Source organism: Dendrobium catenatum, unplaced genomic scaffold, assembly GCF_001605985.2.
Source record: "Dendrobium catenatum unplaced genomic scaffold, ASM160598v2 fragScaff_scaffold_1483, whole genome shotgun sequence".
Classification (NCBI taxonomy): Eukaryota; Viridiplantae; Streptophyta; class Magnoliopsida; order Asparagales; family Orchidaceae; genus Dendrobium; species Dendrobium catenatum.
In genome coordinates this window covers 1,031,502-1,044,257 of record NW_021319945.1, presented here as the reverse complement: position 1 = coordinate 1,044,257, position 12,756 = coordinate 1,031,502, and the positions used below count along the sequence as shown (strand labels likewise).

General features: G+C 34.0%; 1 protein-coding gene across 3 annotated transcripts in view; it reads right to left on the bottom strand.

The window, feature by feature from the left end:
* Window positions 1-1,280: 1,280 nt before the first annotated feature.
* The window catches only part of LOC110115437 (ATP-dependent Clp protease proteolytic subunit 6, chloroplastic), a 38,734-nt gene continuing 27,258 nt past the window's right edge, over window positions 1,281-12,756 (bottom strand). Inside the window, exons 6-10 of one of the 3 annotated variants that reach the window (XR_003702853.1) lie at window positions 9,016-9,156; window positions 8,826-8,879; window positions 2,613-2,705; window positions 2,087-2,189; window positions 1,281-1,559 (exon numbers count right to left, since the gene is read on the bottom strand). Coding sequence is in view for 2 of the 3 variants with exons in the window: in XM_020848654.2 (XP_020704313.1) it covers window positions 2,142-2,189; window positions 2,613-2,705; window positions 8,826-8,879; window positions 9,016-9,156 (336 nt within the window). In the remaining variant the exon portion in view is untranslated. Of the gene's footprint in view, window positions 1,560-1,854; window positions 2,190-2,611; window positions 2,748-8,825; window positions 8,880-9,015; window positions 9,157-12,756 lie in introns of those variants that run through there. The other 2 variants (XM_020848654.2, XM_020848657.2) reach the window with 2 other exon arrangements.

Below are 12,756 nucleotides of genomic sequence, written 5' to 3'. Positions count from 1 at the left end.
GCATACCAATTAAATGTAACTATTAACAAATTGCTCACAAAATGTCAAAATAAAAGTGCATCACTGCCCTCAATATTGCATCATATGACGAAGTTTGAGTGTGACCCTACTTAAGGGGTGAGATCTTTGAAGGACCATGTGGATTTGATAGAGAGGCTACTATCCCTTCTACATATTCTTCACCCTCTATTATAAGTAGTGCATGAACCCTACTACCTTCCAACAAAAAAGAGAATTTATGTGTTAGACTAAAAGCCCAATTATTTTTGTTTAATTTATTTAAGTTTTTTTTTGGAAAAAATTTGGGCATAGCCCGTATATTATTCTCAGAAAAAGTTACAAGTAAACCACATGATTACAAAAACCCTTGGAAAACAAGGAGCAGCTCATCCGAGCACAAAAATAAGCTCGAATCAGATCAAGCAATTAGATAATCTAAGCAAATCTAAGCAAGACACCAAAAAGAGCTCCACAATAATAAAACACCTGGACTCAGAGATATAAAATAATCATCGAATCTAATTTGCTGATTTTTCATGTAGGCTTACAAAAATGATTACTCCAAATTTTCTCTTTAGAATGAGGTCCACAGCCTCATTGAACTCATTTCATCTTCCCTCCCTTCTAACTTCAACAAATGATTCACAAATAATTGGGAAATTACTTCATCCCTATCAATTTTCCTTTTGATTCATCTAATAAGTCTAAATTTACACCTTAATAGAAGTTAAAAAATATATTCTTTTCAATAAATTTTTTATCTTTTCACCATCAACCAAATAATTTCATCCCATATAGTAGAATAAATCCATCTCCTATCATCTCTGTTAAGAAATTTTTGTATTAAGTGATAGTATTGTTCCCTTATTGAGGATTTCTAATTTTAGATAAAATCTCAAAGCCCTAGGTACGATTTTAGAGGTTCTGGTAAGGGAACTGGCGGCCTACTAGTAAAATGGCAGCCTCTCTAAAATCTGGTAAGTACAATACCCTCTGTTTTAGAAGACGCGCGTAGCACCCAATGATATCCATCTATTAACACAGAAGTTGTTGGCTGTCGCACAAACTTCTTGTTCCTCCTAACAGGTTGGAGAGTCAAATTATTAGAATCAGATTTTTCCTCCTTTAAGATCTCCTTCTCAAAACGATGAGAGATAACTCCTTTCAAGCTTTTAACATGCTACTTTCCTAAACTAAAGCATATTTATTAAACTACCAAATTTCCTTTATTGTCTTCCAAAACATGTATATTTTTCTTATCTAACACCATGGAATTGATATTAAGGCAAGCCATAATAATATAACTTTGCAATTTCTCAAGTTCTTCAGTTAATTTTTTGCTCTTGTTTGCAAGGATTGGCACAACTATGTAAAAGAGTTTGATGACCCATTCATAGAGCTTACAGGTACAAAACCTCTTATGGTAGATAAGTTTGCATGAGATAACTCCAACCATGGTGAAGAAATTCAGTATCACCAGAAACCTTGCTCTGATACCATGAACAAAAATCAAATTTGGTGATAAATTCATTCATATCCATTCATCCTGAAACGCGCACCTGACACAAATATATCAGGCATTGTTCAGCATACAACTTCAACAACAACGAGAAATTATTCAGTACAGAGTCCGGACACAGAGTTGTATCCGAACATGTGAGCGTACACAGTGTGTATTCATTATGTACACATTGCGTACAAAAATCAAAGGACACGGTGTATATAAATTATGTACACTCACAGCCCAAACACAACTCTGCATCCGGATTCCACACACAATAATTTCTCCTCTAACAACAGATCACTACAACATCCTCAAAAAGAAAGCGAAGAAAAATAAAAAAAGTATAAACATTCAGAAACTTTAAACAAATTATCAAGATAATATTTAAATCTAGTTCTTTAGATATTAAAAATTTAAAAAGAAACAATTAAGAGCACAAAATGGATATCATTAAGAATCCAAACAAAAGGACATGCAATTCCTCTAATCAACTCGTTTTCCATGTATTCCAGCAATCAAAATCTCCTGGTAGCTTGCATCTCACTTCAAATTAATTTGCAGAGTAGGATAAGGCCATCAAACCTTAGTATTATGAGATGAAAGTAACTATTGAGAGATTCATCTTCATGAACTGTAATCAGTATTCTGTTTCCAAGACTCCATCAATGAGTCCGAATTCCAATGCCTGAGAGAGTAGGAAAGTTATGTCACAGACTGAGTGGCAGGATTTTCCTTTTCAGTTTTTTCCAATTCAAAGCTGAAACAGTATGGCCCAAGGAAATAGCAATAAAGGGAAAACAAATTGGGTGATGGATATGTGACCAAAATTTGATTAGAATGAGTTTTTAAACTCTTGAATTTATTTTGAGACAAATGCAATTACCTTGATGAAGGTCTCAAAGCAAATATAAGAGTTTTAAGAAATTAATTCTAACTAAGGCTTCGTTTGGGATAACTTTCTAAAACAGTTTTAGAGTACAAAAACTTTAAATTCAAGAAATTCTTGTACTAAAAAGCTGTTTTAAAAATCAAAAGAAAAACCGTCCCAAACAAGCTTAAATTTTAGTCGGGACATCCTGACCCAATTTTTCTTTACAAAATAACGTACCTCCGAGACTGACAAGAAGCGATCCCTTTCAGTGTACTGTTGCACCTTCTCTAAAGGTTGGTTGGTAAAAGCAGCATACATTTTATCTATTTTCTGAAAGGATGAACTCTGCTTTAGTTATTTCAATTTGCTACCCTGTTCCAAAAGAATAACACAAATCCTACTAGAATTCAAGATAAGAAAATTCTTGATGGTACATATCAAGGGAAATAGGTTCTCTCTTCAAGTTTGCCTATTTTTTGTACAAACAGATGATCAAACAAACCAATCATTTAGATTTGGCACTTTGAATAACATGCTACCTTCTCCCCGTCTATGATAAATCATGGCATTTTTGAGTTTCACTGCATTTTGAAGTGAAAAATGGGATTTTCGATTGGAGATGCCCTTAGGGGGCCCGACTGCGATTTACCAATTTAACTTTGTTATTAAAGAATATACATCATAAAAATCTCAATTCTGCCGCACCCAGCTTCTTGTGGTTTTCTGGTTAACTCAAATTTCAATTTCCTGCTATTTCATGAGGTTCTGCTAACATGAACCGTGCTTGAGGCATGTCCTACTCATACAACCATCTTTATTTATACAAGCTATATCATCCTTATTTTAAAAGATATGAAATCAGGAAACCAACATTATTTATAATTTAAAAAAATTATAGAAAAAAATAAATTAACTAATGATGACATCTGAACAATACCAATGTGTCATCCATAATGAGATGATCATCAATTCATCATCCATTGCTTTATTAGTTAGATGCATTTATAATATTTATTTTATTTCTTTAAATAATTTAAGTTCTTTTTTTAATTTGCAAATATTTACGTAATTACACCCAAATACATTTTCCTTCAAAAGGTACCCAAGGGCATACTAATGGAATGACAAAATTGTATATTGCTTCTTGCAGCTCTCTCTCTCTCCCTTGCCCGTCTATCTTGCTCTCAACTCTCCTTCACCTTTCTTTCCACTTAACGCTAAAACCCTTCTGCTCCATAAAAACTACCCCAGATCGACAAGAATCATAGCAAATAAATAAGGATCTAAAGGTTTCTCTCCCCTGCTACATCAATTTCAGTATAAGAAAAAAGCGATTGCATCGTGAAGGAATGAAAAAGATCTTTGGCTCTTCTCCGCGACTTCTCATTATCCTGTTGTCTTTGACATTCACCTGACGAAGAACTCCTACCACTACCAACAACAGCATAACAACCATCATACCCTAAATAAGCTCTCCCCACCATCCTGCAGCCACCGAACAAGCCTCATATAACAGAGAAATTATTCTGTGGGAACGTCAAATGCAGCTCTACATCCGGAGAGCAACTAGAATGAACCACATCAGCAATACCGAGCGCGGTACCGAGCAATACCGAGCCATGGTACCGAGCAGTATGACTACCGAGCTGCGGTGCTGACGTGACTCATTCTGGTTGATCTCCAGATGGCGTTCGGCGTCCGCACAAAATAATTTCTCCTTATAACAAGCTAACCTTCCCTTACCATTCCAGAATTCAAATTTCATTCTCCATCTATTTCACAACCATTTGCACAATATCTTCCATATTTTCATCCATAACATCCTCCACCAAAATCCTCCATATCCGATGTTTAAATTCCAAATATATACTTCAACTTTTGAATTTCAATTTTTTTTTTTTTAATTCAAACGTTTATCCTAGTTTCATTTGGATGAACCAAATCACGGAATACCTAAACCGGACCATCTCGAATTGATCCAAGCTATCAACCTGCCTTCTTTGGGCTGAAATCAGATGTACGGACGCCAAATTTCTACCATCCACAATGACCAGCCAACAATGGGAATTGGCTTTTGCTTTGCATCAGTTTCCTGTCCCATTTACAATAGAACATAATGCACTGTCTAGAAGTATAAGAAAAATAACATAATCTAAAAAATAATACAACAACATCATCATACAACCTTTATCCCATTACATAATCCAAGAAATATAAATAACAAAATTTTCTAAAATATTATGCTAACAAGAACACTTCACCTAAAGCCAGAGCATATATATCAATGATCTTTAGCTTCTTATCATTCTTGTCAATAGCAAATAACACACCATAGCATAAAGGTTTCGGTGAATTCTAAACATGGTACAAAATATTAAAAAATTATAGATAAAAATACAGGTAAATATGAAAGACTATTAGACAAAAGAGAAACTATAATGATAATAAAAGCATGCAAAGTGATAATTAAGTTCAAGAGCTCAATGCCTCAACTTCAAAATATTACAATTTTTTTCAAGTTCAATGCTTTTTAGGAAACTAAAGCAAGTCGTTTTGAGAATTGTCATCATCATCATGAGTCAAAAAAAGTCTCTTTCCTTCATCAACATCATAATAATCTCCTAAATTGTAATGATCTACATCACCCTCATCATCTTTAGTTTCATTTGCAAAGTGTAAAGTATAGATGAAAATTATTTCACTTTTAACTTTGATCACGCTCGAATATTTTAGTTTCATAAATACCACTAGTTTTTGCAATAGCCAAACACTTCTCACTAATAACTAATTTATTATATTATTATGACATTTTCAAGTTAGCAAACTCATTAGCATCATCTATATCATTTAAAAATATAGGGTCAATAATGTTGTTAACCCATACACTAAGAAACACTGAAAAAGAGCGAAAACGGCAATGCGAGCGACAATTGGCGGGCGTGATGCATCACCAAAGTGGTCAAACGACCTAAGATTGCCAAACGGACAACACCGTTGTGATCGAAGCGTAGAATTTACCTAAAAGGAGCCCCTTGAACTCAAATCAGACAAAAACAGTCAAAATCGATGACAGACACTAGAAACATACATCTATCCTCCCCATTTTTCACAACATGATCCAGAATTAATTCAGAGTAAAAATAAGAAAACTTCATTCTAGCAATGCCAAATATTACTTTTATCATACCTTATCCTCCTACTTTCAAAAGGAAAGTATCTTTAATTAATCTTCCTAAATTCACACCCCTCAACAAAACAAAGTTGCTGAAAGAAAAAAATGACCACCTTCTTGCCTCCACCCGTGCACTTCTATTTCACCACAATGAACTCAAATCCTACTGGGGGAAACCCTTCTGATTCCATATATCTAATAAACCGACTACCTTCAAAAACCTTGAACTAAAAAACATCAATAAATATTTTGTCCTCTTTTATCCCGAAGTCCAAACTCATAACAACATCACACCAAAAATCTTTAAATGAACTAATTATGTTCACATTCACAACCAAAATATAAAAAATTAGATCCATGAGCACTCAAATGTATCTTTGTTAGATATTCATCCACCCAAAGACGTTATAAGTATTATCACCCCTCCAAGAAAATCCTTGCATATGTTTATGTCAATTTTGATGAACAAAAATCCTATTTCACCAAATTTGATATTTAGGGGGAAGACTAAAACCGAGGAAGATAAGAAAAATAAGCTTTCCCCCTTGACCTTCTAGCTCCACCTCAAATCAATCTACCCAAACCTGAAACCATAGCCAGGGAAATTAAGGACAAAGCTATTATGGTTAACATGAGATTTGGAAAGGTATATTCCAGACATACAAATCCAAAATATGTTCCAGAGCAGATACAAGAATCTAAACCTTCTCCTAAAATTGCGATAAAAACGAGTTCACCTAAAAACCTCCCATGTACCTGTAACTAATTTTGTATCCTTCCATAATTTCTCACATACACACAAAAAATTCCAAATTATACTAAATGATATTCATATTCCTAATAATATTTCTGAAACCTTATCTAATAAAAATTAGAAAAATCCAATGAAAGTTGAAATTCAGGCCCTGGAGAAGAACAATACCATGAAGATCATCGACCTGCTAGTTGAAAAAAAGACTAGTCTGCTGCAAATGGGTATTCTCTATGAAATACAAATCTGATGGTACACTGCAAAAGAGTACACTCAGACGTACGTCATTGACTACCAGGAAATGTTTGAACTTGTGGTCAAGATGAACACCGTTAGGATCCTGCTCTCCCTAGCAGCTAATTATAACGTGCATCTGTAACAGCTGGATGTCAAAAATGCATTCTTACACGGGGATTTGAAGGAAAAAAATATTTATAGAGATTCCACAATGATTCAATGAGAATTCTGGGGGTGAAAAAGTGTGTAGGTTAAAAAAATTCTATATGGGCTAAAGTAGTCATCTAGAGCTTGGTTTAGAATATTCTCAAAGGTCATGCTACTCAATGTATATTGGTAGAGCCAAAGGACCACACATTATTCTTCAAGCACTTAGACTGAGGGGGAGTCATAATTTTATTAGTTTATGTGGATGACATCATCTTGACTAAGAATGATGAAAAGTAGAAAATGATTCAAACGAAATGCCTTACTAAGAAATTTGAGATCAAAGAACTTGCTAGATTGAAATGTTTCCTAGAAATTTAAGTGGAGGAATCTTCATTTCACAACAGAAACTTAAAGAAATAAGTAAACTAGCTTGTAAACCAGCACCAATACCAATAGAACTAAATTTCAAATTGGGGGAAGCTAAAAAGGATCCAGACGTAGATAAGGGAGCTTACCAAAGACTTGTAGGAAAATTAATCTACCTTTCCCACACCAGATCAAATATAGTCTTTATTGTAAGCATGGTCAGCCAGTTCATGCAGAGCCAAAGCAGGCTCGCATGCAAGCAATAGACATAATACTACACTACCTCAAGGGAAATCCAGAAAAGGGGATTTTTATCAGAAGAGAATGTGGAATAACCCCAAAAATTTATACTAAAGCAGATTGCACAAAATCACCAGTAGATAGATGATCTATCTCAGGATATTGCACATTCCTTAGAGGAATTCTAATTACATGGAGTGAGAAACAAAATGTGATGGCAAGTTCTAGTGCAGAGACACAGTTCAGAACTATTGCCTTGGGTATATGTGAGCTATTATGGATCAAGATGATTCTAGAAAGCTAATAAGAAGTTGATGCAAAAATTTAGAAAACCCTAGGCTGAAATTTGATTTTAGCAAAACTAAAGAACATACAATAAGAAAACTAGGAATAGAAACACTCAAAACACTTTTTATTGAAAGATTTATAAATGAAATAGCAAGATACAATTGGATCTTCAATTTGAGAGAAAGATCCGCTCTCTCAAATCCCTGGCCACCGGCTAAAGCCCACCTGAATTTTCCCCCCAACCCCCTTAATTACTTCTCTAACTATTGTTGGACCCCACCCCAAAAAGGGGGTGGGGGGACTTTGAGGTTGAATGCCTCCAATAACAGGGGTTGATCGCTCCTAGACCAGTCTAACAAAGACCTAATGATCAAGTGGGAAGGACCTATGAAGCTACATTGTGGCAACAAATTAGCAATCAGCATAACTCATAATCAAGTTTAGCACAACAGGATCAAGCACATAGAAATAGATAGACATTTCATAAAGGAGAAATTGGACAGTGGACTTATCTGTATTTATCATATCTCATCAAAAGATCAGCTTGCAGACATTCTTACCAAGGGACTTGATAACTTTACCTTTTTAGGACTGATTACCAAGTTGGGTATGACTTATTCAGATTCCCCAACTTGAGGGAGATTGTCAAATATCTTCATAGCCACCCCAGTCATCCCTTCCCTCTTAATCTCATGGCCAACATGAGGATCTGTGGGAGGCTCACTTGGATCACACCAATCTCCTTTCATATTTGGGTGGCTGATTTAGTACGAATTATATTAGTACAATTATGCATTATTCTATAACTATTTATTTCCTTATTAAGATATCTTGTAAAGATTTCATAAATAGGGAGAGTTTCATGCAATAAAGTATTTTTTTTTTTCCTCTTCAATTTTCTGAATTTAATAGCAACACACCCTAGTGTTTCTCAATATAACCACCTCTAGCGAGATCATCATAGCAAGAATCACACAAGAGGGAGGCTATTAAAAATTCTCATTGTTCATATCAATCGTATTCAGCATAATAATTTGTTCAAATTCATTTAATTTTTATAAGCTCATTTATTTAAGTAGGCAAACATAAACAAGGCCTTATTCATCTTGTTTTGCTCAATAGTAGTAGCTCGATTATGTCTATATACACATAAAAACATACATATAAAAGTATATGAATGTGTGTAAGCACGTATTTATCCAATGAAATACTAATAATAATGCAATATTCAAGTTTGAAAACTCACATGACGAGATTGAACCGCTTCCTTAACTTGTCGCCTCACATCCTCCACATGACCCTACAAAAGAGTTATGCATCGTGAGCACAAGAAAAACCAATTTGTCGTCAGCAAGACTAATTAGTGCCAATTGCAGTAACAATTTATCACTCGTGTTGCTACATAAGGTAACAAATAGTTGGAACTTTATACACACCCCACATCCAGTTTGTGGTTGATGTATCATAATTCTAGCATTTGGCATGGCATAACGCATTCCCTTTTCACCTCCAGCAAGAAGCAGCGCTCCCTGGCTCGCAGCTACTCCAAAGCATACAGTTCCAACCTTGGGCTTAATCTGATAGCATAAAGTAAAAAATAGCTCAGGAGCTCAATAATTATAACAAATAATAGTCCATAACTTTACATTTCTAAGAACTTGGAATGTGAGATAAAATGCAAGAAATAAACCAATAAAATAATCAAACGCAAAGATTCTAAGCCTTCATAGACCTACTCATTAGAAGTACAAACTGATATCCTTCGTACAAAACATTTAGAAGTTTTGTAGTTTGTCATGAAATAAATCAATTAAACGACTACATACAATGGTTTGAAGCCCACATATCTACTCATGAAAAATAAAAAATAAAAAAATAACAGCCTCATACATGAATAATCCAAAAGGTTTGATGTTGCAAAAATTATGTCAAATTATAAGCAGGGGGGAGATGAATACCAAACTTCAGATAGCGATAATGGAAAGATCACCACTGTAACATAACTGTAATAAGCGGACTCAGCCTCTAAGTCTGCCTGATCTATAGCTTCATAATATCAACAATATGATGATCCGGCAGTAAAGGAAATCTGAATTTTGTCAATAGCCTCTCTACATCATAAGAACTCCTTACACTACTTCAATCTCATAAAAACCTGTATAAATACCTAAACAAAAAAAAAAAAAAAAAACATACAGAATAGGCACATGCAGCCTGCTTATGGATAGGGACTGTCATTGGACCAGCCCAACATATTATATGACCTACGTAATGTCACCAGATGAGCCCATTATTAATCTTTGGTAGAACACAAGATTTGTCTGGACCATGGCTTACAATCTCAAACTTATAAGATTAATTTAATTACCAAAGTTTAACAAGGTATCGCATCGCAGAAAAGGTCACGAGGTCAAGTTATGGCATCTCCAATTTAACTAACTGCATATGGTAAAAAAGGGGCTAATGTTGTGTTTTTTTCCACATAAGCTGGTCGCATTTGGTCCACACTTCAAAAAGCTTGCCTGTGGGAGGGTTTGCTCCAAGAGAAAGGCATTTATATATTTATATATTTTTGAGGTTTTAGTGGCTCTTTCTACTTATTAGAAATAGTTAGTAATTGAAAATTTAAATCACCGTCCGACTATCTGTTCTTGACTCGTTAATTCGAGTCTCCTGACCGAGTCGTGACAATAATTTACAAATTTGATCTTTAGATTGGTTGCTTAGCAGTGTCCATTGAACTCTCGAGGCTAGTTCTCTTCTAATATTGATGCCATGGTATAGTTCAACAAAGCATCCTGAAGCATGATAATTGATGTAGGACGTCTTGGGACTAGGGTTCACTAATGCAAGTCTAGAATCGGATGCGCAAAAAAACAAGTAAACCATAACTCACAATTTCCTGAATAGCCAAATAAAGCTATAATGCCCAAGAAGAAAACCACTGCAGAAGTAAAAGGAAACTTGTTGATGTAGAGAGACAACTGACTCCCATGTTGAAGTAAGAAACCAAGTGAAGAAGGAAACTTCCCAACCGATTATTGGATTCCGTAAAGTAGGTAAGCATAGGAAAACCACAGAGACAACATTTTCCAAATTTAACAACTATGCTGGATACAATTCATATATAATAAGGAAACGAAACAGAGAGCAACTGCTAAAGAAAGCAAGGCTTATTTCGCATGAGGCAAATCTGCACCATCAGAAGATGCAGCAGAGAATCACAAGGCAACAGCGACCCATCTCTAAAAAAACCATCACAGATACAACATCAAAGCCATAACTAGCAAGAACTAAAAACAGAGGCCATATTGAAGGAACATATTTAAATCACAGCACAGGGATCAGAAGATAATTGAATTGAAGCACTTGTAATGGTAACCAAAAATTTGTAACAGTAACCAAAACACTAGAGAACTCATCTCATTCATCAAACATCAAATAAACTAGAAAATATCAAAACTAGAATATTTAAAAAAAACAATTCAATATCATACACATGACTAGCATAATTAATGTGTAGTTTTTTAGATTTGCATCATTTATAAGGTTTGTGAAACTTTGGCTCTGATAAATTAAGTATTTGATATTTTGCATGCAAATATAGGGAAATTATTAGGCTTCTTACAAGATAATCTATAAATCATCACAAGGAGATATGTCATACCAAAGCATAAAATACTCTTGATATCTACCATCAATAAGTAGTGGATAGAATCCTTGCCTATAAGATAACATCTAGAATAAGAGAGGTGGATTTGTCCAGCAATTTGTAAGAAATGGATTTGAAAAGAGGTGAAAAAAAAAAGAGAAAAAGCTACAGCTTTAGTAGTAGATTGATAAAATAAATTAAAATTGATATATTGAAGTCTAAAATGATATTATAGAGCCCCAAATTTTATATTTCATAAATATTGACCCCAATTTGATGTATGATTTTATATGACTTCACCTTTCTAGCTAAACTATCAAAGGTTCACATATGAAGCCTTTCGAGATTTAGAAGTATAATTCCTTCATCAACTAGTTTGCATTTCAAAAATGCAGTAGACTTATAGTTGTCATAATTAATAATTAGTACTCACATTCATGTAAATCAAAAAAACCATATAAATGATGTAGCAAACCAAAAGATGCTAAAATGCCAGTATGCATCTTAATGGAAACTAATATTGACTATTATATGCCTGTATAGACAAACATTCTCTTTGAAGAAGGCTAATTCAAATAGCCTAAATTTAGTAAATGAAGATTTATGCACGTTTTTAGAAGTACAAAAAATGAAAAGTTCAATTCAAGTTTCCTTTAGGGTAATGGTCATTAAAAATTGTTTGTAATATTGACTAAATTTGATTTTCTCCACAGATCTCTCATTATAAGCTTAATATGTCAACAAACAAAGAACTAAAAAATCAAATTATTTTTAATTTTATTTGAAATAATCTTGTTGGAAACAACATCAGGAGTTACAACAGGTTGTTTAATTGACTTATCAACTAGTAGGCATGATTTGTTCACTTTTACATTCAATATTCATGTCAACAGCTTGATCAATTAACTTATTAACTATAGCGTGCATGGTCAAAAATTCCAATAATACAAGGAGTGCATCAAGATTCTTTTTCATGAGGTGTACTCCTCATGGACTAATTGATGCGAACATCCGATCATGAAGATTTCCAAAATAGGAGGCGACGATCGACGGCCGAAATCATTCCACCTTATCTTAATTTGTTATTTGTAATTTTTAATTTTATTTTGAATTTTCTCTTTTTACCCTTACTTAAGAGGGTCATCCTATGTAAGCCCTAGAGGCATATGTGTCTTATTTTAGTTTCTTAGGCCTATATATAGAGACCCTTGCTTGTGTAATGCAATGATGGATTATTAATAAAATTTTGTTTGCACTTGTGTTCTTTGAATGTACCCAACATCTATTATTAGTTTTGGACTTTAAGATAAAGGGGCAGATAATAAAAAATAAAGTAAAACGATTTTCTAGGATTAGATGGGGGCATTTAAAGAATATTAACAAAAATATTTTTGAGAGTAAGATTTTAGATCTTAAGATTTTATCTGTGTATGAGGATGCTAATGTTATGTGTGAAAAAGTGGCTACTGATATTAAGAATATTGCAAAAGATGTGCTTGGAGTATTAAAGAGAAAAGCTCCTAAT